Source organism: Plecotus auritus, assembly GCF_963455305.1.
Source record: "Plecotus auritus genome assembly, chromosome: 2".
Taxonomy (NCBI): domain Eukaryota; kingdom Metazoa; phylum Chordata; class Mammalia; order Chiroptera; family Vespertilionidae; genus Plecotus; species Plecotus auritus.
Genome location: NC_137771.1, coordinates 186,204,533 through 186,231,919, shown reverse-complemented (window position 1 = coordinate 186,231,919; position 27,387 = coordinate 186,204,533). Strand labels below are relative to the sequence as shown.

General features: G+C 35.9%; 1 protein-coding gene across 4 annotated transcripts in view; it reads right to left on the bottom strand.

The window, feature by feature from the left end:
* Window positions 1–672: 672 nt before the first annotated feature.
* The window catches only part of DCUN1D1 (defective in cullin neddylation 1 domain containing 1), a 44,002-nt gene continuing 17,287 nt past the window's right edge, over window positions 673–27,387 (bottom strand). For 2 of the 4 annotated variants that reach the window (XM_080656918.1, XM_080656916.1), the window contains exons 2-7: window positions 17,793–18,009; window positions 15,822–15,990; window positions 13,495–13,625; window positions 3,279–3,361; window positions 2,944–3,040; window positions 673–1,371 (exon numbers count right to left, since the gene is read on the bottom strand). In XM_080656918.1, the coding sequence (XP_080513044.1) occupies window positions 1,292–1,371; window positions 2,944–3,040; window positions 3,279–3,361; window positions 13,495–13,625; window positions 15,822–15,990; window positions 17,793–17,967 (735 nt within the window). In that variant the 5' untranslated portion in view covers window positions 17,968–18,009 and the 3' untranslated portion in view covers window positions 673–1,291. Of the gene's footprint in view, window positions 1,372–2,943; window positions 3,041–3,278; window positions 3,362–13,494; window positions 13,626–15,821; window positions 15,991–17,792; window positions 18,010–22,449; window positions 23,404–27,387 lie in introns of those variants that run through there. The other 2 variants (XM_080656917.1, XM_080656919.1) reach the window with 2 other exon arrangements.

Sequence of the window (27,387 nt, the reverse complement as noted above, 5' to 3'; positions counted from 1 at the left end):
GTAATGAATATAATACATACAAGATAGAATTCTGCTTTGATGTGAAAACATCAAATTTGAGTGAAACAAAAACAGTAAAGAGACTGGATAATTTACAAAAATAGAAGCCAGATTGGTATTTTGCATCAAGTGCATGCTTGCTTGAAAATCTTTGCTCCTGAAGTATTTTGGCAACCACAGTGATTAGCAGTTAAAGCAGTTTCAACAAAATAAGGTCATCAAAAATGGACTATTTGTCTGAAAAAGCAGTACCTATGAGGATTGAACGTCATGGCTCATCACAACCATTTTCAAAATTTAATTCCTACTATCTTCTTATAAATTAAGAAAATTTCATTTTTGTTCCATGGTGTGCTAAAAAAATAAAATAAAATAAACCCTCATGCCTAAATTTAGAATATTGTATTGTGTAGCAATCTAAAACATTCAAAACAAATTAAATAGTTTAAGTTATTCAACAGGCATATAAGCATTTCAAAATCATAATGAAATCCAATTATGTGCTGCAGAATGTAGACAGTAGAATCTAACATTATGCAGACATTTTCTAAATAAAAGCTCCCTGTAGGACAACTATATATAAACATAGGTAAGATAAGTAGAGTAGGTCTGTGTGACCTTTTGAAATTGAGGGTCTGAAACACAATAAATTTTTCAGGTAGGCACAAGAAGTTATCCTAAAAATTTTTCACGTTGGTTATTTTGACATTTTTTTCTTCAGATTCTCTACTCACATCAACAATACATGTGATTTTCCAGGAAAAAAAAAAAAAATCCCCCAAACCAAAACACTATTCCAGATCTGGTACACTTAAATATATCACTCTCATTGGAAGTGCTATTAGCATAGTCTTTGCAACTAGCCCAAAGCATATATTTAAGAAGTTTTTATAAATTGTTTGTGATGTTCATGTTTAATTCTTATGCCACACTGTTTTCTGATGAAGACAGCATTGTGCTTTATGCAAGAATGGAAACCTCAAAATAATCACCATAAAGCTTCTAAGACTCATGGGAGAATAAACTAGGATGGTCCACAGATATAAGATGAAATCCACAATGTAGAATTATAAATGGTTAGAGCGGCCCAGACTAGAAGACAAGCCCAAACCACCATTAGAAGAATGAAATACGATATGGTCCAAGATGTATCCTTAAAGTTTTGTCTCAACCCTCAGTCTGAATTACGAGGATTGATCTTCAGTTCAGTCCAGCCAGCAGAAATTGACTGTGCAATTTTCCGTTGTATTTATTGTACAGACTATGTACATTCTAGAAGGTTCCTTTAGTGCTACACTGTTGTACTTTTTGTCCCAGCAATTTGAGGGCGTGCAAATTCCACAAAGTCATCAATAAGAACAGGCCATGCTCCTGGGGGGGGGGGGGGGGGGGAGGGCGGAAATATATGGGAGGAAGGAAAGAAAAAAAAACAGAAGTAAGACTAACATTTTAATAGGTTCCTTTATATTTTAACTATCTTCCACATAATAAAGTATATCATTATAAATATTCCCACTGATAGGAGTTTCAAAATTCAAGCTTTATAGAGTTTCTACCTGAAGTTTTCTTGTATTCTCTCTGCTCTATTATTCTAACACTTGACCATTCTTTGAATGATAAAAATAACTCTTCTGCTAATCCATCAATAATATTATAGTTTGCCTGGCCAGAGTGGCTCAGTGGTTGAGTGTCGACCTATGAACCAGGCCATTGTTCAATTCCTGGTCAGGGCACATGCCCGGTTTGTGGGCTCCATCCCCAGTGTGGGGCATGTAGGAGGCAGCCAATCAATGATTCTCTCTCATCTATCTCTCTCCCCCTCGCCCTTTCTTCCTTCCTGAAATCAATAAAAATATTTATTAAATAATAATAATATGATTTTCTGAAAGCCACTGAAGTCAGGCCACTACAGCAATTTGGTCAAATTTAGTAGCATAAGGAATAACTATAATATACTGGCATGCTGCCAGTGCTTAAAGCATAATAGGTAGGAGGAAACAAATTTTCAGGCGTTTTTTGGAAATCTTACAAAAAATCTTAAGAAAATTAACAGCAAGTATCCAAATCTATCCTTTTTCATGATAAATACTAAAAAATTTTGAATTGCACGCCTCTATACATCCACATGCCAACCTCTAAATCAGAAAGTTCTTCAGTTTTTTGTAAGGCCTAGCAGCACAATTATCATTCATATGCAAGATTAGGCATTTCTTACTTTTTAGTGAACACTATAAATTACAATGAAAACAAAAAGAATAAAATAACATCATCTCTGGTTAGATTATATGAATGGCTCCAAGACACTTTTAAGGAGGCCAAGGACACTGGAGATTTTTCAAAGAACACTGCTGTCTGTTCAACAATCTCAAAAACAGATCCAGCTAATTCTTAAGGGGGGACTAGGTATGTATGAAGAAGTCAATATAAATCATTGCCACTTCTAGATAAATAGGTAGTAGATGGTAGCATCATCATCTTTACAGGAAGAAATAACAGAAAAGCACTTAATCAGTGAATATTTATTGAATGTCAATAGTATTATAGTAGGCAGCTGAAGTACATTTCAAATTAGACAAAGTCACTATACTTAAGGAGTTTACTATTCAACTTCACAGACAAGACAAACACATAATAGTAAGATATACATATAAGTATAAAAGTACTTTGCTAAGAGAACAGGTTTCCTAAAATAAACTGAAAAATCTCTAAACATGAATGAAAATTACACCTGTTTGGAAGATATGACTACTGAGTTGGTATTTAAAGAAACTATAGACTAATAAAGAAATAAAGGCATTCCATACATTTAGAAGAGCACAAATAAAAGCTCAGAAGAGGGAAATCCAACTCCAAGAAAAACAGAAGTAGACAAGAAGTTCAAAAGTATATGATAAAAGAAGGCAGGTAAAAACAAAAAACTGGAAGGGCAAAACTTTTTATTACCTTCCTCATCATAATTAGACATGTCATCTGCAATCATTGTACTGAAGTCTAGAAGAAGATTCCAAGTATCTTTTGGTATGGATCGTTTATGGTGTTCCTATTTAAAAAAATCCAAATCACTAAAAAGAGTTTGTTGTTTTTTTTAAGTCCAGATGATACTAAATACAAGAATGCAAACCAATTTGTGTATAGAAATTTTACTAATCAAATTTCTCATTTTATGTTCATTACATGCTCTGATAAAAGTCAATCATGCTTTAAAATATATCATGCTTTATTTTCAAACAAAACAAAATGTTAGAGAAAACAAGGAACTGCAGAAAACATGAACTTACCAACAAAAATTTATTCCATAAGTCTAAGAATTTAAATCTTCCATTAAGCACTAAATTCCAGTAGGCAATGGCCATTTCTAGATCTGTAATATTAAAAATAAATTACGTATGTCAAATGCCATGAATATTTGTCCTTAAAAAACAAACAAAAAAAAAAAAACAGGTTAGACCAAAGACAGACTTAAAACAAAAAACACCAAAAAACAAAACAAAACAAAAAAAAAACACTAACCCTTGTGCTCTGAATACTTACATATTAAAATTTCCCGAAAGAAATAAGCCCAAGGTTTGTATCCTGGCTCCATCACCAATGGACGGTCCCATCAGGGCAAGAAGAATACCACTTACCTCAAAGGGTGTTTCTGAAGTTTCAATTAGATAATGTAATAAGCATGCTTGACTAGTTCATCAGTACTCAAATGTCAATGTATACCAGTGTTTCCCAACCTCAGCACTTTTGACATTTTGAGCCAGATAATTTTTTGTTGTGGAGGGATGTTCCATGCATTGTAGCAATAGCAGCATCCCTGGCCTCTAACCACCAGATGACAATATCAGCTCCATCCTATCCCTGGTGGTGACCACCAAAGATGTCTCCAGACATTGACAAAGGTCCCCTGAGAGACAAAACTGACCCTAGTTGACAGCCACTGACATACACCTACAAGTTGTAACGCAAACAATTCCTATACACAATCCTAACCAATTTTCCAAGATGTTAGTTCTCTGATCCTGTCCTCAAGGAGACTATTAATTTTTATTTAAAATTAAAATAAACTAAGATTTGTTTTAAAAATTTGATGAAATTATGTAATGCCCATTTAATTATGATTGTAGCAGAAAAGGGTAAAGAAGCAATACTGCCACATGACAAAGACCTACTCCTGACAAATGACAGAGAAAAAGACCCATCATCTCTTTCAAGGAACTAAAGCAGTTAACAAGGTATCAAGCTTTAATGAGTAAATTTACATCTCCAGGTCAGGAAAAATTACATCCTAAGTAACTTAACACATTGCAGGCGGATCATGAGCCTTCTTATGTTTTCATATTACACAGTGTTTTACATAAATGTTAAAGGCACGCCTTAAAAATAAATACCCATTGCATTTTGAAGTTCTTACATGTTCTTACAAGCTAATATCTTTTTAAAGTATGATACTTTGTAAAGTGTTTTTTGTACTCGTTCAATAGAAACTTATCTGGCCACTGGGTAAAGCTAGCAATAAAATTACTGGTGCGCAATGTGTTAAAAGTCCTTTTAGATATGAGCTCCAAAACACTATTGATAATCTGGGGAATCATGAGAGACTAGGAAGGACTTAAAAAAGACTCACATCCTACCTGAAAGAAAAATATAAAAAGGCCATAAGGAGAAAAAAAATCCCATCTTCATAGGATCTCAAACACTTCAAGGACAGGAACTACATATACACAAACTGGCAGACTGAAATACACAGCTATTATTGAGAAACTGCTGAATGAATGAATGCACTTCCTATGGTCCCACGTGCAAATGTACTTACCTTCAAACCCGTCATTCCCTCTTCCTTTAAACTCAATGGAGTTTTTTTCCTCCTATCCAAAGATAAGCCCCTACCACCACTATTCTGGATCCAGTACCACCCTGCCTCTTCAAGAAATCCTGTCTATTGTCTTTTGATTAATTTTCCTCCCCTTCCTACATCTTCAACTTTGCCTTCTTCTGGCTTTCCCCCTCCACAAAGAAACAAGCTCAGGTTATCAGCTATGTTTAAAAAGTCTATCTTGGGTCTTTCATTACCTTACTCTCCTTCCCTTCACAGATAATATTCTACTTTCATACATAATGTGTTCCTAAAACATGTCTGAAAGTCAAACTCAGAGCCCCATGTTTTAAGAGAACTAGAAATATGACACCACCAATTCCTAATCACAATTCCTTTTTAATCTTTGTAGTCTGTAAAGCTCTATACCCAAAATTCCTTCCAGGTTCTTTAATTTTGTCCTTTTCTTTACCAACCGTCACGCTTTAAGTGCAGTTAAGTAAAATTGCTGTTATTAGCAAGCAGAATAAGATTTGCTGTTATTAATATGCTTAATGATTTCCTTCTTCACTTCAAATGCATTAAATGTATACGAACTAAGCTCATTATTAGTGTTATAATTTTTTCTTTTTAACTAATTTTAACAAAATAATGAGAAACAATGAAATGTTTAAATAACTGCAAAACATGAGACACCTATAAATGCCCATTTGTCAGCCAATACCTAACATAAGGCTCTGACAAGTATACATGTATGATGTTTGAAAGTTCAGGTTGTAAAGAACTTTTTGTAATCTACATTCATTACCCCATTTCCTCACCTCCACACACTATTTAATTCTATAAACTAGTCTCTACTTCTGCAACTCCACTAAAAGTGATCTCTGGAGTGGTTCCCAAGTAAACACTTTTATGTCCTTAATTTACTTCGCTCTCTGCAGTATTTGACAGAACTGAGCACACCTCCTAGATGGAACTTCTTTCAGCTTTAATGGTAGCACCCTACTGACTTTCCTCTGTCCTCTCTAGCCTTCTTACTTTTTTTACAGGCTCCTCTTCCTCCATTCATCCATTAAATGTCGGTGTTCTGTAACACTGTATGTCAGCAATAACCACTTCCACTTCCCTCAGATTTTTCAAACCTTTACTTTTTTTCACACTAACAACTCCTAAATCTGAAATTTCTATCTCTATTTTTCTAGATTCATATATCTGATTGCCTAAGGACATCTTCAAATGGGTAGCCCCCAAAAAACTCTAATTCAATAGGGCTCAGACTGAACTCATTATCTTACCTCTACAGACCTGCTATTCCATTTCTCTCAATAAATAGCATCACCCTACAGTGTTTCTCAATGAAACATCTCATTCTGAGGAACTGTCCTACGTATTGCTGGACATTTAGCATCCCCCTAATGTAAGCAGAAACCCTCAGTCATTATGACACCCAGCAGACATCCCCCACGTTTCCAAATAGTCAAATGTGTTGAGAAATGTAGGGAAACGCCTTTCTTCTTCATCACATACTTCCAGTCGAAGCTCTCTCATTCTGACTTCTCCATCTCCATTGGCAAGGGCCTATACTAGGGTCCTCTTCGTGTCTAGCTAAATCACTGCAACAGCTTCATAACCAGTCTCTCCCTCTAGTTCTGCCCCTACTCCTTTTAAAGGATCAACAGTGCTTTCAAATGAAGCTTTCAGGCATATTAATTTGGTGTCACTTCCATGTTAAATTCTTCAATGATTAAAACAACAAGATACCACTACACACCTTTTGAAATGGCCAAACTCCAAAACACTGATAACACCAAAAGCTGGCGAAGGTGTGGAGAAAGAGGAACTCTCATTCATTGCTGGTGGGAATGCAAAATGATACAGCCACTTTGGAAGACAGTTTGGCAGTTTGTTTGTTTTTTAATATATTTTTATTGATCTTTTATAGAGAGGAAGGGAGAGGGATAGAGTTAGAAACATCGATGAGAGAGAAACATCCATCAGCTGCCTCCTGCACACCCCCCACTGGGGATGTGCCCGCAACCAAGGCACATGCCCTTGACCGGAATCGAACCCGGGACCCTTCAGTCCGCAGGCTGATGCTCTATCCACTGAGCCAAACTGGTTAGGGCAGTTTGGCAGTTTTTTACAAAACTAAATATATGCTTACCATAAGATCCAGCAATCACACTCTGTAGTATCTACCCAAATGAAGTGAAAACTTATGTCCACACAAACACCTGCCCGTAGATGTTTACAATAGTTTTATTCCTAACTGCCAAAACTTGGAGGCAACCAAGATGTCCTTTAGAAGGTGAACAGATATATTGACTGTGGTACATACAGATGAAGGAATATTATTCAGTGCTAACACAAAATGAGCTATTAAATTGTGAAAAGACATGGAGGAAAACAAATGCATATTAATATTACTAAGTGAAAGAAGTCAACCTGAAAAGGCTATATACTGTAAAATTCCAACTGTATGACATTCTGAAAAAGGCAAACTATGGAGACAGTAAAAAGATCAGTGGTTGCCAGGGGTTAGGATGGAGGAAAGGATGAGTAGGCAGAACAGAGAGTGTTTTTAGGGCATGATGCTATAATGGTGGATACAAGTCATTATATATTTGTCCAAACCCACAAAATGTACAACACCAAGAATGAACCTTAATGTAAACGTGAACTTTAGGTGATAATGCTTGGGAGGTGTGGGGGGGAGGTTAATAATGGAAGAAGCTAAGCATGTGTGAAAGGGGGCATATGGGAAATCTCTGTACTTTCTGCTCAATTTTGCTATAAGCCTAAAACAGCTCAAAAATTTTTATTGAAACATGTTTTTTACTCTACAATGATTTCATTTTCTATTGCCGTCAGATAAAATCTACCATCTCTAGTCAAATGAATTTACTTGCAGTTTCTCAAAGTTGCTCCATCTCTCTCCACATTAGAGATGACTTCTTTTTCTTTCGTCCTTGAAAATGTGTAATTCAATCTTTATGAAGACTGTGCAAACTCACCCAGACAGACAGACTTAAGATGCTCCTGACACCATGCTCTCAGAGTAAGCAGTCAATAAATGTTGAATGAAAAAGGAACACTCAAAAAGAAGTTAAAATTAAGAGTTGAAACAGGGATAAAATTAAGTTGAACTGAGATAAAATGTTAACTGCCACAAGCACAGGAAAAAGTGCCTTTAGACAGAAATGTTTGAGTGACAGAGAGAAGAGCCTAACTAGAGAGAAGTGCTTTATTTAACATAGTTTCAGCCCCTTAAATTTCAACTCCAGCACTAGTTAATGATCTTGGGCAACTGAATTCATGTCTCTAGTTCAGTTTAAAATAAAAATAATTGTATGTAGTCTCACAGGTTGTTGTTAAGGATTAAATGAGTTAATACATATAAAACATTTTAAATGGAGCCTGGTAAATATGAGTTCCTTACTATTACTTTTTTAAAATAATTTAAAAAATTTATTACAGATTCTGAATCAGTATTGAAAAGAACAAATTCAATAGTAAGATAGAAAGAAATAAAAGCAGTTAGAATAGAAGGAAAATGCAGAGAAAAGGAGACAATCCCTTACAGTAAAATTAAAAATGCAGAGGTAATCCCTGTGTCATTCTTTCAAATAGAATCAAAAGGCCAATGTGTGATTTCATAAAAGATGATCAACTGAGTGCCAGAAGAACCTGAAAATGAATTAAGATCGGATCCAAACACTGTCCCTACAGCAAACAAAATGTTGCCAACTCACTAGGGAGGACAGAATAGTAATTAAAAATCCTATTCAAAATGTTTTCATTTACTTAGAACTATCTACAGTTAGAACAACATAGTGTAATTTTAAAAATGCAGAAATTGGAGTCAGATCTGAGGTTGAATCATAGTTCTCACATAACTCTAAAGTTATGGGCTTTTAATAAGTCAGATTCTCTGACATGATTTTCCTCATCATGAAAAGAGGATAACAGGTTTCTTTTTATTTAGCACAAAGGTTTGTTACAAGAGCCAAAGAGGATTTTATAGATGGAAATACACTTTAAGAACAATCAATAAAATTATTCCTAAATATTAAAGTAAATGTTTAACAATGTTAAAAACTTTTTAATCATTTAACAGGTGTAGGATTCTAACTGAAAATCACAGTTTACAAGAATAACCTATAGACTTTAGTCTAATTAAAGTTCAGGATGGTCCTCAAAATGACAGGGATGTTAAAGAACAAATGTAATTTTTGACCAAATAAATAATCAGTCCCACAAGAAATAAGAGACCCACAGTATTCTACATTAAACAGTCTCTGTCTGAAGTATTATGTTCAGCTTCAAGAGCTCTATTCTGAGAGAAACTGAGAGACTAGAAATGTGTCTACAGGGTACAGTAACAGGAATAATAAAGGTCTCCTCAAATGAATAGTTAAAATAATTGGGATACTGACCTGGAACAAAGGAGAAGGGTGATAGTGACCTTTTAAGGTTAGACTTCCTCTGTGTGTAGTAGAGGACAAATAAGACCAATGATGGAAGTTATAAAGACAAAGATGTTAGCTTGTAAGGAAGAACTGTGTGATAATAAGAGTATCCTGTGAAGAGAATGGAACACTTCCTAAAATAAAATGCCCACTTTCCCTATGTTCAAAAGGAAAAGTTAAATGAACATCAGGTATGAATGCTACTTTAGATCTAACAGAGGACTTATGAAGTCCCTTTCAAAAATTTAAGATTCAGAAGACTATCAGAAATGGCAGGCAGGTGACTGAAGCAGATGGTGATTAAGGAAGCACCCCATCCTACTGTCACAAGAAATAAGGTTATAGACAATGACAAAAAATGAAAAACACCAGCTCTTACTATCACTCGCACAGCTCTCCTACATAATAAAGAGCTAATATGCTAATGGTCATGATGCCCTCACACCATAACAACCAATCAGGAGAAGGCTGTGTGTGTGTGCGTGGTGGGGCGGAGCCACTACATTGCTCAGACAGGGCGGAAGCGGGGAGGCGCCCGGAGAAGGCGGGACCATCCCGTGGCGGGGAGGGCAGGGGTGAGAGCCCATAGCACCCCCCTCACCAGTCCTTCGCCATCCACCGCTTGCACTCAGCGTGCCCGCCGCCCACTTGCCAGGGGAAGGAGAACAGCGCACGCTGCCAGGAAGCGGCGCTCAAAACCCTGCAGCAGGCGAGGCTTCCACGCTCTACTCCAGCGCCATGATGGGGCGGAGCTCCTGTGTTGCTCCAGAGACAGGGCAGAAGTGGGGAGGCGCCTGGAGGAGGCGGGACCAGTCCAAGGCAACTCACGGAACCGAGGACAGGACTTGAAGCAGCCAGAGAAGGCTGGAGGGGTCGGGGGCAGGGCCAGGCACGCTTGAGCTCTGGATGAAGAGGTTACGGTGTCAAGGCAGGGCAGCGGGCGGGTGGGCAGGGTGCGCACGGGTGGGCGGGGTCACGTGATTCCACGCACTGGGTCTCTAGTCCTATATAATAATCCTATATAATAAAAGGCTAATATGCAAATTGTCCCCTCGAATGGGAGTTCAACCAGGGGGCATGGACGGCCAACTGCCCACAGCCCCTCCCCCTGGCCGGCCCAGCCCCCAATCAGCACCCCCTACTCCAATTGGGGGCAGGGCCAGCCTGCCAATCACCTGCGGCCCCTCCCCCTGGCCGGCCTGGCCCAATCGGCCCCAATCAGGGCAGGCCTTGAACAAATTCATGCACCGGGCCTCTAGTCTATATAATAAAAGCCTAAGCGACTGTTACAGCTGAATGACCAGAATGACCGGTCGCTATGTTGCGCAATGACCACCAGGGGGCAAACACTCAATGCAAGAGCTACCCCCTGGTGGTCAGTGTGCTCCCACAGGGCTCACAGCTGGTGAGTGCAGCAGCAGTGGCAGGAGCCTCTCCCGCCTCTGCAGCAGCGTTAAGGAGCAGCGAGCAGTAAGGAGCGAGGGGTCCCGGACTGCGAGAGGGCAAAGCCAGGCTGAGGGACACCCCCCCACACCCAGTGCACGAACTTGGTGCACCGGGCCTCTAGCATATGAATAAACCACAATGCTGTCACTGTTACTCTTTGCCAATTTGTTTTGGATCTCACTTCCACTCCTATGATCTTCTAATTACTCTCTGCCAAATACTTCAATATATGAACCTTGTAAACCCTTGGAAAGGCTGTCAAGAAAACTGTTTTCTTTTTAATCAAGTTCTTCAACTAAACAAGTCATTACATTTTCTGATACCCAACACCACTGCAAAACAAAAAGCGAAACTATGACTTACTTTTATTTCAGTTTTCTTTTTTTAATTAAGACATTTTTAGTTTTAGTTTCAAGTTTATGGAAAAAATTGAGGGAAAAGTACAGAGAGTTCCCCAAAACCTCTCCCTCTCTTCCCCCCATATCCAGTATTTTTAACATCTTGTAATTGATAAGCCAATATAGGTATATTATTAACTAAAGACCACATTTTACATTAGGGCTCACTCTGTTGTACATTCTATGGCTTGGGGGAGCTTAAAAATAAATTTGAAAATTGTTGTTAAATATACAAAACATGAAATGTATCATCTTAAACATTTTTAACTGTGCAATTCAGTAGTGTTGGGTACATTCACACTGTTGTATAACTAATCTTCAGAACTCTTTTCATCTTGCAAAACAAAAACATTATACTCATTAAACAGTATCACATTTTTCTTAAGCTCAATACCTACTAGATAAAAGAATAAACATAATTTTTAAACTTAATTCCTCTGCATAATCTTTTTCTCAATTTTTTCTGTAACCTAAAAATCCAATTTACCATATTATATACAATTAGCTATAAAAGTTTAGTTTTGCTTTATTTTCATCATATAATGAAAACTAAGATTCAATAACAAAACTACATATTTACCCAAAAATATTATTTATTTTGTACTCCAGTAAGGGTTAGGGGATATAAGTAAAAAAGATTCATCCCCTTTAAATCATCGATATTCACATTTTGTTTAATCTTACCAAAATATTGTTATATTTCTAAACATAACAAAAATAGTTATCTTAGTGTATACATATAAATTAAACACTTTAATTGGTTTTTACATGTGGAAAGCAAAAGACTAGAAAGAACAGCCCAGTTAACTGGTGGCCACAGACAGAAGATAGAGAAACCAACCCTAGGTATACCAGCTTATTCTATCTGCAAAATGAGAAATTTTTCTGTGAGAATATCCAACCTAAACTGAAGAATCAGTTGGAAATGAGGCTTCACTGTTTAGAATTTTGCTTTACAGATATTTTATAAACCTTTAATCAGTTTCAGGTTTGGTCACTCTTTAGGCCAATTCTTCCATACAAATGTTCTACATTCATCCCTTTCTCACTAATGTTCAATCACTTCCTCAGTCTAATCCCTATTCACATATCTTTTTCTCAGTGCTTTCTCCCCCACCCCCCTAATCTAAAATATAAAGAAGAATTAGTACAAGAGACTCCTAATAGCCTCTTCAACTATTGTATATTCAAAATAAAAAAACAAACTCACTTCAATGGGTAACTTATTTAACCTACCCGAGTCTCAGTTTCCTTATCTGCAAAGTAAGAATAAAAAAATGGCTAGTGTCCTATTATTATGTACCTGGGACACTGCAAGTGGTGAATTATTGAATGAAATAATAACTTCATGAAGTTGTTAAACATTAAATGTGGCAGTGTATGTAAAGTTCTTAGCACACTGCCAGGCATACTGAAAGCTCATGTTAAATGCAAGTTACTGCCATCATCAAAATCTTCAGTGCCTCCCCATTGCCCACAGATTCCAATTTAAACCTTTCTGTTCTGTTTTTAAAAGAAGCCTGTGGTTACTGAGCCTTAATGTGTTTCACCAATTTAATCTCCAAACAAGCACTAAAATCAAGTCAACATTTTCTGGCTTCCACAAAGCCAAGTTTATTTCTCAAGTTTCAGACCCTCATTCACAACTACCCTCTCACTGGAACACCTTCTATCTTCCCTTGCCCAGCCAAACCCTTTAGTCACATCCCATCTTCCCCGGAAGCATGTCCCAACCATTCCAGCTTTTACTCATTTCCACTTTTATCTAAAACCCTCACACACGTTATTTTATATTATCTGCTACTGTCCAATCTTTCTGGGTAAACTGTAAATTACACTGTAGCTTTTAGTTCCATATTCTCTATGCCATCCCCAAATGTATGGATATTACATACAGTATAGATTAATCTAAATTGTTAACAGTAGTTATTTTAGGATAAGATTATGAATGATAATCATCTTTTTTTTATTCTTTCTTATGGTTCCCAAATAAATCATTTTATGATTCACAAATCCTATAATGCTATTTTACAGATCCATAGTGAAATAACTTATGATCCTAAGTTTCTACAATATCTTCTGGGAAATAAACAAATGGACGTACATATGTCAGGGGAATTTTAACTATTTATTTTCTGTACATTTCTTTAAAAAAAAAAAAAAATCAGTGGTTCACATGTGATATCCAGGGTAACCAACCCTATTTCTGAATGTGCTCAGTATTGGTCAAGTAACCAGAAGTTCACTGTTTCTCACTGCTTTTCAGGAACTGGTATTTTCATATTTTTTGCTCAAAACACGTAACTTTCTATTACAAAACAAAAGTGACACTGTCAATGTATTTGAAACACCAAATATAATTTTTAAAAATTCTTACCTAATCCTTTTTGTCCTGGATTCTTTGCAAAATTAAAAGTAAACTGGTAAAAATCCTTAAATCGTCCTGGTTCTTTCAATTCTTGTTCCATCTTGGGTATCTGGGCCTTTAGTTTTTCTATGCTGTCACATCTACATTGTAAAATTAAGTTTATAAAAGATAAACTTTTTCACTATAAATTAAGGACTTAACTTATTCCTATGATAGCTTATCTTTATTTCATAGAACTTTTTAAAAATCAGACAGCTGTCATTCTCTTTTTACATTACATAAACAAGTATGGGTTTAGTTAGAGGAAGAAAAGGTCTGGAGTGATTAAATGTTAGAAATAATTACTATTGTGGAAAGAAATGGGTCATTACTTTTAATTACATAACTCACTGGACTATTAACACACCTGAAATGTAGAGGTCAGCTGTCGTGAACAGATGAGAATGTACACTAATCAACAACAATCACCAGTTTAAACTGTAGTAGATATTCCTTTGATGGTAACAAACCACATGTCTAGCTTCCAAACTAACTGAAAGCATAATTTCTTATTTTGGTGAATGCACTCTTCTTGAAAAGTTACTTTTTGTTACATATAAAGTTTAAGTATCTGCTGAGCACCCTAGCATTTCCAACTGAAGTTAGAATCCACAGTAAGTTCTATTTTTTGCAAACTATTCAACTTCTAAGGAGTTGAAAGGGTCCAAGTACCAGTCTTATTTTCCATATAATAGCCTTAAGATAGAAATATTGTATTTATATAGAGTCTACAAAAGTAATCACTCCACTTTTTCTTCTGATCTTTTTGCTTTTATTTTCCTTCTATGTTCTTTATAATGCCTCCCAGATCATTGTTTGTAAATTAAATTTTTGATTTGGAAGTTCATCATGTTATAAATTCAGTTTCAAAAGAAAAAAAAAAAGTGCGTCATAACATCTGCCCTAGCACAGAAAATTGCAAGTTCAGGATGGGGCTGGCTTTGGCTGTGGAACACAGTGTCTAGGCCAGTTATTAATTTATTACCTCTCAATTTTAAACCCACTCTTCTTTGCCCTAAATTGTGACTATCTGTAATGGACTATAAATTGTGAGATTTTCTTTTCTTGCCAGTAGGCTCACTGTTAGGTTCTACCAACAGAGGGCAATGAAAGGCTGAAAGAGGAAAGGAACTTTTCTTATCCCAGTTTGTTTTCTGCAGAGAGCAAGGGTTCCAGTGTGCTGGAAGGTCCCAGCAGTGTTTGCCCATGGTGGCAGCTCACATGGCCCCACAGCAAATGGCCTCTAGCCAGTTTTTTCTTCATCAGAGTGGCCGACAAGGCAGGCATCACAGGCTTTGTGTTCTGCGGCAGCCATGCCCTCTCTGAGATCCCTGTGAGGATCTCTTAAGTTTCTAGGTTCCTTGCTTACTCATTTCCCTCAGTTCCAGGGGTGGTGGCAGTTTCTTGCAACTGCAACCTCTGTTATACCTCAAAGCTTTCTTTCACCCTTTTACATAGTAAAACAGTATTTTAAATTTAACCTATTCAAAGTACTGATATATTTGTGTGTCTTGTCTGGACCCTGATTGATTACAGTGCACCTCAGGCTCAAGGTCAGAATGCCTGGGATCAAATCCTGGTTCTAATACTACCTAACTCTAGTTCTCTGTACCTCAGTTTCCTCATCTCTAAAATGGGTATATAAATACTTCTCATACACAGTTATTGTGAAGAGGTAGGTGAAGTACTTACAGTTCCTGAAATAAAATAAATGTTCAACAAATGTTAGCTATTATTATTTGATAGTCACCTACTGAAAACAAAGGGCAGCCTGTTACCTATCCACAGACTGAGTACTTTTGCAGCCTCATTAAATACAGACAACTAGAGGCCTTAGGTAAAACCTCTACCCATGGCTTTTCAATTTATTTATTCCAAGTCATTTAAGCTAATCAGATGTCAAGATAAACTGAACAAAAAGTGATTAGCAACTTGTAAAATTTTAAATTCTAAGAGCTGTTCATAAATTCAGAATTTGCAGCCTCACATTATGAAATACCTTAAAACTTGCTCATTTCAATATCATGTTAAATATTAGTAATTTTATTAGTAATTAAAATAGTACTTTATTTTAATGTAAGTACAATGCAAATGGAATAGGCTGTTCTAACTATACAGATAACTTGACAAACCCAGAAAACTGGATAACATGGGAAGGAATTAGCATATTAGCCCATTTCTATTTATAACAATGTTTGTGGGCTGACAAATTTGTTTACATTAAAAAACTCGTAATTCATTTCCATAGTAATTCTCATAGTAATGAACTTAATTTCCTTTGATAATTATGTACTCACCCTAATTCTGTCATGCCGTCCATGAACTCTTGCTTGGAGAACTCGCACTGTGTTGCTGCTCTGAACTTCCACGCAATGATTAACACACTAATGCTGGCTGGATCGAGGGCCAGGTCATCACAGAACTGTTGTATACCATCTATTCCAATTTTATTTTCATCTTGAGGATCTTCACAAATAACAATGCAATATTAAGTTAATGCTGTACTTTATTATACTATTTCTAAAACTAAAAAGGTAATGCTTTATGCTCCATTAATAAATGATCACATAGACCAGTGGTCGGCAAACTGCGGCTCGCGAGCCACATGCGGCTCTTGGGCCCCTTGAGTGTGGCTCTTCCACAAAATACCACGTGCGGGCGTGCACGTACAGTGCGATTGAAACTTCGAGGCCCATGTGCAGAAGTCGGTTTTCGGCTCTCAAAAGAAATTTCAATCGTTGTACTGTTGATATTTGGCTCTGTTGACTAATGAGTTTGCCGACCACTGACATAGACCAAAGACATGAAGCAATATTACTAAGTATCTCCCCTGTAATATTCAAAGCCGATGTGCCCTCAAAATAGCACTCTTAATATGAACAGGAGGTGGTGGAGGGTAGAGGGAGCCTAATATATGGTGACGGAAGATGGTTTGACTTTGGGTGGTGGGCACACAATGCAATATACAGATTATGTATCATACAAATGTATACTTGAAACCTATACGACCCTAGTAACCAATGTCACCCCAACAAATTTAATAAATTGTGAAAAGATGGATTCACACTTCATGCTACATACTAACATAAACTCTAAAAGAAAGATGAACAGGAGAATACAGAGTGGGGCAAAAGTAGGTTTACAGTTGTGAATACACAAAACAGAGTTCATTCTTGTATTAATTATTGTTATTTTCCATACAAACAACTGCATATCTACTTTTGCCCCACCCATTTTTATATACAGATGGGCACTTAATTTTTAAGTCTCATTTATTCCTATGAAAAATGTCCCAAATCATATACATTCAGAAAATCAGACAGTCTATATAGTGATAAAGGATTTTTACTGAACCTATCCATATTTTAAGTAAGCATTCTAAATTAACAGTATTCTATACAAAAAAATCTTTTTTCCTTAAAACTAAGTTCACTCTACCACAGCAATTACTTCTTGAGAGTATCAGAAAAACCATAAACTCAGCTATTAAACCCTAATCTCAACAATATAAATATCTGTTGTTCAAATTAAAGAAAAATACCAACTACCAATATTTACTTATCAGACAGAAAAACTTTTAAATAATGACAAATACAAGGAGAAAGAGGCACTCATACGCTGCTGCCAAGTGTGCTTTGCTAACATCTCTAACAAAAAAAAAGTGACTTTTCTGATTTGGGGGAATGAGTTATGCATAAAATATCCCATTTTTGAAAAGAAATTTTAAACTTTGTATACATATTTCTGCATAAACAAAAAAGACATTGAAGGATCCACACCAGAATTAAGTACTGGTTCCCTCCGGAGAATAAATAAGGAAAAAATGGAGAAACTATTAACTTTCTTCATTCATCTATTTTGTATTATTTAAATATTTTAAAGAGCATATTACTTTTAAGTTCTTTAAAGGTTATTAAAATTATCATGCAGGTTTTCTTAAAATCAGTTCAGCTGAATTTCATTAAATGGGGGGGGGGGGGCGGAGGGGAGACCCCCAGCCCCCATTCTCAAATTCTATTATGGGGGAAGAAATAAAGAGACTAAGAAAAAATAATAGTGGAAAGAGAAAAATAATTTATCTTAGATCTCTTTGACGTAATTCTAAGATCTACAGAGTTCTGTTGAGATATCCACATATATCATATGTTCTATGTATTATGCATATATATAAATACCTATATATATGTTCTATGTATTATTTCTCACAAGCAGCATGTAACTTTGGAACACCTGGTTCAAAATATTTAAAGTTACAAGTAAACACTCACCTTTGTATCTATTGTATAGTTGTTCTAACTTCTTCCTGTCCAATGATCCTTTTACACTCTCTCGTATATAAAGTTCAGGATTTTGGAAAAAATTGTCTGTTGCAACATCTAACTTCCAGTCATTTTGAGACAGGCAACTTACTGCTGTTTTTTCACTAGATTGTGTGAAGATCATAAACTGACGAACTTTATCCTTCTGCGATGATTTCAACTTGTTCTATTGAAACCAGAAAATAAACTGAAATACTATGTAAAAATCACAGAACAGTAAAGTGGTATTTCTATATGCCTGACTAATCACTCAGCAATACTTTTTCCTCATAAATTATTAAAACAGTTTAGTTCAAGATTTATTTTTGATCTACAATTAATCAGAAAGACAAATCTTTAAGAAATCTAAAACACAAAATTTAGTATCATTTTCTAAAAGAAACTAGGAGAGAGGCAAAGGAAGTTCAACCATCCTGCATTTCTTCTAAAAGTGGATCCTGAGAGCACGTATAAAGGCTGTAGAAGGGAAATATAACTACTCTAAAAACCTTGACCAAGCACAAAGTTCTAAAGGGATATACATATAATGACTGGTGGGGAAGGTGACATTATCTAGCCAGCCAGAACAATCAAATGACCCTGGGTAACAATGAGATAAACAGGTGTTTATTGCAGTCCTAAAACCCACTATAAAAAACATAGGGTATAATTCTCCTCCCAACTCTCTTCTCTCCTCCCTTGTTTTCTTGCTATTTTATAGCAAATGTGAGAAAGTAACAGACTATGAGTAGCTTCTATTTTCTTGGTGGTGTTCAGAAACCAAGATAATTACCAATAAAATTTCATAATCAGAAGCCCTTGAAATATGAACAACTACCATGCATCCTTCCAACAAAGGTAAACAGGACTCTCCCTTTCCCCCTGAAAGAACCACTGCTTCCCCTTAGCCTGAGCCTAGCACAGCCTCTCTCCAAAAAGCCTCTCTACTGTAAGAATAGCCTTTTCTCACTTGCCTTATGTTGATACTGATTCATTTCTCATCTGGCCTGAACCCTAAGCAAAATGAAACAAGGCAATTAGGCCCTGCACTCTCTCCCACTATTAAGGACCATGTTCTCCCTCCTCTCCCACCCAAGCTAGTCTCCTATGGAATTCCTAATACTATCTCTCAGCAAAATACTTGGGTTAGCTCTGGCCAAGGTGGTTAGGTTGGCTGGAGCATCATCCCATACACCAAAAAGTGTCAGGTTCGATTCCCGGTCAGGGCAGATAGCCTGGGTTGTAGGCTGGATCACCAGTCCAGTGTGTATGGGAGGCAACGGATCAATGTTTGTTTGCTTCTTTCTCTCTCTCCCCCTCCCCTTCCTCTCTCTCTCTTAAAAAAAAAATTTTTTTTTAAACCAACTTGGGTTTTTCCTGAGCTACTACTACAGCAAATGAAGGAGGGAAAAGGATGTATGGCATACATTAATAGATACAGAGTCCTGTGGTATAAGCAACCATCTGAGAACCCCAGAATCTTTTATCTGACCCAAAGTGACAGATCACAAACTTCAACCCCCTGATTGTACAGATGAGAAAACAGAAGTTTAAAGAATTAGTTCAAAACTTATCCAGGGTATTATTAGTGGAAATGGGACAAGAACAGAAAGGTCTTATAAATCCAAGTCATGGTAATCTTATAAAACCACATTATTTGATGTACAGATTTATAAGCCTTTTGAAATTTTCAGGAAAAAGACTACCAAAAATATAATTCCACCTATCCCAAAGTAAAAATAACACTATACAAAAATCAAACATGAAAAACGTTTATGCCCTGGAGTCTGACCTGCCAGCCATACTCCCCTCTGTAAATATGCTATTGCTTAAGATTTAGATTAAAATTTCAACCTCTGTTCATTAAACTGGAGAAACTATAACTCCAATAACCTTCTGTTACTTCACTAATAACTACCACCTCTGGACACCAGTAACTCATATCCCATTATACAACACATCTCTTAAATGTCTAAGATTCTTCCCTTTTGAAAAGTGTCTCCTCAAGACATAATTCAATTGCAACAAACCCACAATGAAATCAAATCCCAAGGAAGATATTTAATATACTGTTTAATTGAAAGGAAACCACTTTGATTTCAATTTTTGTTAGTAAAAACTATTTTTTTTTAAATTTCTATACCTTTCTCCCTGGGAAGATATAGTATCGTGACATATGTTTCAATCCTTCTTTGAAGAACAGGGAAGTACTGAGGGTCCCTATGGTCATCAGTGACCACTATATAGTGTACAAAGTGTTGGAGATTAACTGAGAAGTATTACTGGCCACATCCTGGAAATTATTTTTAATTAAACCTGATACAAGTGTTTAGGTTGGCTCGAGCCTCATCCCACACACCAAAAGGTGTGTAACTTTCCCCCCATTTTCTTAATTGTTGTTGGAGGCAGCAAAACAATCAGGATTATTTGGGGTTTTATCATAAAGTATTAAATCTAATGCACTGTTCCCTGGAACTTGAATCACTTTTTTTGAAGAGAAGGAAAAACACAGCTTAAGTTAATTCCAAAAAGAGCTGTTCACTCTCCTAATGACTTCCTGTCAGAGAGCAAGGTATTAGAAAGTTGGGGGAACAAAGATAAAAAAATCATCTTACGCACACAAACTAATAACAACATTATACAAGTGAATTATTTAATTCCAGGTCATATTTTATTTGGAAAAAAGTATATGTATTAAATAATGTCTATGTATATACATATATAAACTATTTTAACTGGTTTAAATTTTCAGTATATGGGCAATATAAATATATTTTCAGAAAACAGTCTGCAGCTACCCATTTCTAGCACCATAAAAGCTAGTGAGTGATACCTGGCAGAGAACTGATAATATGGGTTCCTGCGAGGCCAAGTAGTAATAAGCAATCCCAGTCCTTCAAAGTCTGATCAGTATCCTCTGCCTCCTTCTTGTATTTATCATATACTCTTATTATTTCTCTATTTACTCTCTGTGCCTAGAATAAATCTTAACACCCACTGTCCTACTGAAGAGGATGTATTCAATTCTGTGATCTGAAAGGTTGTCCTCGAGTAAAGCTGGAGTGGACTACATTGACCTGCCCTTCTCCAAGCCTATTTATGAGAGCTGTAACACTCCCACCCCTTTCCCCGGCCATATGGGGGCACCAGGCAAGGTATTTTGAGAGTATGGTACCAAAGGCTGTAATTTTTATCAACTTAAAGAAGAGAAAAAGGGTATCTAGTCAGCAAATAATTATTTTATAGGAGATGAGAGGATGGACAGAAAACTGAAGTGGAAAAGAAACAGATGGATGTTTTCTATTTCTACTATAAACCCAGTGAGGAATCTTCCTAAGACCAAAAAGATATGACAACTACAATGATTCAGCACTCAATTGTAGTATATGCCACTTACTTTAAGATCTATTTAAAAGAAACTAGAGTGGTCACTAAATAAAATTAGGTAATACAATATTCAGTACTCAAATATAAAAACTATCTAGATATTAAATTTTCAAGGAAATTCAATAGTGGTAAGTAAAATGTATAAAATACAGGATATAGTCTGATTATTTTTTATTTTAGAAAAATAAAAGGAGAAGGGAAGAGGAAGAGAGGGAGAAAGGAAATGAGGGAGGAAAGAAATGCTGTCTCTTGTAATAGAAAGCTACTTATAATTGTATTAAAGATTACCAACATTAGAAGTACCACCATAATCTGGACAATAAAAAGCACTTATTTGCTCATCTTTCCAAAATAAAAAAAAAAGGTTGTTAATACATATAATTTAATACTTAAATCTATCACATGCTTGTAAATTTTTTCACTCAAGAAATGTAAAAATCACATTTAAAATTATCTAGGGAAAAAATCAGACAAATACTTTGAATGTAGCCAAGAATCATGTAAGTAGTCAAGTATATCTTACCACTGAATCTACAAAGTCTACTGTGATAAAATATGGACTCAGAAAGGCTTTATGGTAAGAAAATAATAATGATCATAAAGTTAAATTTCTCACATACGTATTTCTCTTAAGAAAAATAATAAACATGGTAAATGATTTTCTAGTTAACTAAATCCTGACAATTTGAAATGAAATAATTTTAATGGGTAAGTGATACTTTTAAAAGCAAAAAATTAAGACACATTTTATTATTTCTATTATTCTAAATTTTCATCTTCTCACCCTTGACTTAATTCTAGTTATCTCAGGAGTTGATGAATATAGCTCACAAAAGGCAATGTTCTAACAATCAAAACACTGTAATGACCACTCATAATTCTCACTAAAAGCTCTGTATTTTCCATATGATTAAGTTTAACTTCATCTGAAACTTAAGAACTAGTTTAAGTCCAGAAAATCATACTTTCCATATATGATACATAGTATTCAGTAAAGCCAAGTATTACAATATCCCAAACCACTCATCTATAAAAAAAAAAACTTCCCATAGATTAAAGGTCTGAAGTCAAAAGTGCAGGAAAAAATCAATTCAACTAACAAGCAAAGTTCTGCAAGAAAGCCAGGCTAAGAATCTGAGGAATAGCTAGAAATCCTCTTCCCTTTCACCTGTACAGAGGCAGTATATGGTTAGTGAACAGTGCAGACGCTCAAGCCAGACAGGCAGCATTTCAATCCTACCTGTGCCTCTTAATTGCTGTGTGATTTTGGGAAAATTACTCAATCTCTGAGTGCTTCAATTTCCTCATCTGTAAACAGGGTGTGAAGGTTACATTAATTCAGGTTAAACTCTAAGAACTGTAACTAGCACATAGTAAGTCCTCTTTACAAGTGCATGACCAAATAATAATAAATACTCCAGAGAAAAAAAGTAATTGTGTAAATGGTAAAGAAAGAATGATAACTATAATCAGAAAACTAGCAGCTAATATGTATTTGAACTCCTACTGTGTACCAACTATGCAAGGTGGTTATCTTTGATTCCATTTTACAAATGAGGAAACCAAGCCTCACAGCTCAATTTATCTAAGGACACAGACTTATCTAAAAAGCAACAGAGCCTGGTGCCTAACTTCAAGGCATGGTCTTTCCATTTATTCTATCTACACTGTCATCAAGTAAAAGAGGAAAAGGGCAAAAGTGCAAATACTGAGTGTGTGTGCACTGGGGGGAGGAGGTGAATTGGAATATTTCTTCACGTAGTTTTATAGAAAAGTTAAATATTCAATTGACCATTCCCCTTTCAAATGTAAACAATCTGCATTCTGAATAAAATGTACCCATTAAGCTTATAACCTAACTAAAAAGGCTAATTTAGGATGGAACTTCCCTTTTAGAGTTTCCTGGGAGGGAAGAGGGTGGGAAAAGAGAGGGATAGGTTATTTTTAAGATAAGTAATTCAACAGGAAGAAAAATGTGTTTGTAGTCCGGTAAGTCTGTTTTTTAAAAGATGACCATAATGTATAGCTTTAAATGTGCAGAGGAAGCAATGAGTCAAGTTTCCTTTTCCAATGAGAAGACTTGAAACCCAGAGGAAAATACAAATACATGTACAGGCAATGGCCAGAAAATATAAGCAAATGTGTAAATTTTCAAATATTAAGAAAGACAAAACCCCTCCATATTCTTTTAAATGACAATCTGCAGTTTAGAAACATCACTTATGGTTTGGCCTGTGACTCTTATCGTTCATCTGTAAACTTCCTGCACTCTGAATGACAAAATGAACTCTTCTTTAAGAGGTGCTATACTACTATTATACGAAGTCAAATATGGAATAATATATAATTACTGTATACTATACAATTAGTATCCCCAATGATGTTTTATATTATGGCAATTCACCTGGGAAAAAGTTCAGAAAGTATACTTGTAAGATCCAAACTTACAATCTGTACTTTTTTTTAAAGAACTTTTCTCACAGGCTTAAAAAAAATCTGTTAATGGAAATTTAAAGGTTTTTCTCTTCCCCATTCACAGAATTAGATTATTCAAAAGATGACTACCATGTAAATGGAATGTTTTGATTCTGGTTCAGAGAAAACTGTTTTGACTATTAAAAAGTTATTTTTGTTAATTCCAGATTATCTACGATAATAGGATAGAAATTACCTCCTTAAAATACTTGTGTTAGTTATCACATTTCAATTGATTCCTCCAAACTTACTGCTTCAACTTCTAACAAGCAGTCAAGGGAGCTCCTCTCCATACACATCTTTTCTTTTTTTGAAAAAAAAAAAAAAAATATATATATATATATATATATATATATTATTGATTTCAGAGAGAAGGGAGAGGGAGAGAGATAGAAACATCAATGAGGAGAATCACTGATCGGCTGCCTCCTGCACACCCTACACTGGGGAATGAGCCCACAACCCAGGCATGTGCCCCTGACCAGAATGGAACCTGGGACCCTTCGGTCCACAGGCCAAAGCTTCATCTACGGAGCCAAACCAGCCAGGGAAGACATCTTTTCTTTAAAAAAAAAAAAAAAAAAAAATCATCAGCCCTAGCTGGTTTGGCTCAGTGGATACAGCGTCAGCCTGCAGACCAAAGGGTCCCAGGTTCAATTCCAGTCAAGGGCCCACCGTACCTCGGTTGCAGGCTCCTCTCGGCCCAGGCCCTGGTTGGGGGCGTGCAGGAGGCAACCAATCAATGCGTTTCTCTCACAGCAATGTTTCTCTCTCTTTCCCTCTCTCTTCCTCTCTCTCTAAGAAATCAATAGAAAAATATCCTCGGGTGAGGATTAAAAAAAAAATCAAAATACAATGTTACTAACAAGAAAATAAAGAATTAAATGAGAGTTTTAAGTTCCATAGTTAAAGAACTTATAATGACTAACACTCAACAGTCACGCAATGTTTCATAAAGAGAATAAATGATCCCTGAAAAAATGAAGTCTCCTAATTCTAATATTTAGTAAATCCAGAAATATAAGAATCCTATGAATAATAAACAAGCCTCTAAGTGTTTATTGAAATGAAAAATATAACAAAGGAATGGGCCATGTCAACTTATCTCTGTTGCTGAACACTTGTTCAGTGTTGAGGGTTGAAAAGTGTATTATAAGAGTGCTTTTCCAAAGTTAAGTTCTTTAGAAAAACTCTTTAAATCTCTTAAATTTTTACAATGAAAACAAGCAGCCTAATCACTGATTACGCACTAATTATATAAATGGGTTCCATAGTGATAAAAGATGATTTAGGTACATTTTTTCCCTTCTGTTTTTGCTTTTTCTTAGGTGGGGGGTATACACCTAAAGTGACTAGGCAAACTAGACAGTCAGCAGGTTATTCAAGAGCTTGTTTGTGTCCACAAAGCAATTGAATCCTATTTGGAACTATTTCTCTTCTTCAAATGTCATGGCTAACACTATCACAGGGTGAACAATACATACTGAAACTTAAAAGGGGGATTTCTCACAGATTTTCACTATGGACCTAATCTCTGAGGCCACTTGACTCAAATAAGCTCAGCTGTTTTAAAATTTAAAAAGAACACCACTACTGCAATGAGTTTATTTTACATTCAACTTTTTTACTGTATGTACCAAAAGTTTTAATTTTTCAATTACTTAAATGTTTAAGTGAGATAACTTGATTATGTATGGAAACAACTATCCAATATAAGGAAGAAACCAGAGTGAAACTAATAAAAAAATTCCACAACTGTACCAAAAGGGTGCTTGCTGAGTTTTTTGTTTGTTGTTTGTTTAAGAGGAGGGGGTAAAGTGTGTAATGAGAGACCAAGCTTCTAATCCCTGCTCTGCCACATACTCGCTCTTTACGCTGGTCATATCATTTAGAACTGATAAATATTCATTTCCACATGTTAAGAGGAAGTAGCAGTAAATACCTCACAAACTGGAGTGGAGATTAAATAAAATAACGGTGGTAAATAAACCAGCAAACAGTATGTTCTCAATAAATGTTAATATCCTCCTTTCTCCCCAATGGCCCAGTTTTCAGCATGTAGCCATTAAACTATACACAAACTACTAGAACATATTCAAAAGCAATCTATGAAAGATATTTCTGTGCTGTTTTAACTAGGTGAAACTCAACAGTCAACTATTTTTTACTGAATATTGGACAGTCATTTTAAAGAGAATTCAAAACTCACAGAAGCTTCATGGTAAAGAAAACTATAATATGGGTTTTGTCTTCAAAAACTGCTTTAAAAATAATTATTATAATATTGCAATAGCACACTATGGAACAGCAGAAACAAGGTCCATCATACCACTCAGAATCCTTCAGTGGGTTCCCATTTGTCTTGGAATAAAAACCCAATATCCTTTCAATGCCCACCCATGCCCATCTCCACTCCTCATCACTCAGACCTCATCTACTCCAATGCTAACATGACACTGTCTGGGGGAGAGGGAGCCCCATACAAACTGCTCCAGCAACACTGATCTCAATGTTCCTCAAATCTCTCCCCACCGTATTTCTGTGGGACTCACTCATTCACCTCCTAGTCTGCTCAAAATTCACCTCACCAGCAGTGAAGACACCATTTTGTAACCCCACTTCCACTGCATCCCAGCACTCTCAATTCCCCTCCCTACGCGGGGCTTTTCTCCCATAGCACTTAACACCTTCTAACATAGTAAGGAAGAAAAAGATATACTATGTTTATCTGTCTCTGCTGACTAAAATGTAGCTCTCACCAGAGCAGGGATTTTCATCTTTCAGTTAAACAAACATATATATATATATACACACACATACACACACACACACACACACACATCATCTTTCAATTACACAAACTATATATATATATATATATATATATCCCCAGTGCCTTGAACAGTACCTGGCACATAATAGGTATTTAATAAATAATCATCAAAATTAGGGCCCTTCTTTAATTTGCTTTTATATATATAGTCAAACAAATGTAAAACAAGTTCTTAAAGAGACAATCTTGAACAGGCCTATAGTCATTCGGACTTATAAACGCTGGTATTTGTTCAAAATACAATCTTAAATTTCAAAGTCTGCACATTTTTAAAAAAATTAAAAAACAGTAACTAACATCATTAATCATTCATTCATTTAAATTTTGTTATTTAAAATATCCATTAATAATACTTGGGTTTTCATGTTTAATATATTTTATTTTCAAATCCAATTTTCAACCATTTCTACAGATTTCATGTGAGTCAGAAGACTGATTGTATCACAAATACTGGGGGAAATAGTAAGCCAGGAGAAAATAGTTTCAATTCTACAACAAAACAATTTTGCAACCTTGAACTTCAAAACATCCTTGATCCTCAATTTCTTCTTTTGTGAAGGGGGAGTAAATAGATGATCTCTGGAGTCATTTTAGGTCTAAAAATTCTATGATACTGTGAATCAAAAATCTAGTAGGTTACACAGTCTACAGTACACACTTCTCACACCTCTAATAAAAATCATGGGGGTGGCTCAGTGATTGAGCTTCGACCTATGAACCAGGAGGTCACAGTTTGATTCCCAGTCAGGGCACATACCCGGATTGCAGCCGATCCCCAGTGTGGGGCGTGCAGGAGGCATCATTGATGATTCTTTTTCTCTCTCTCCCCCCTTCCTCTCTGAAATCAATAAAAAATATATATATAAATCA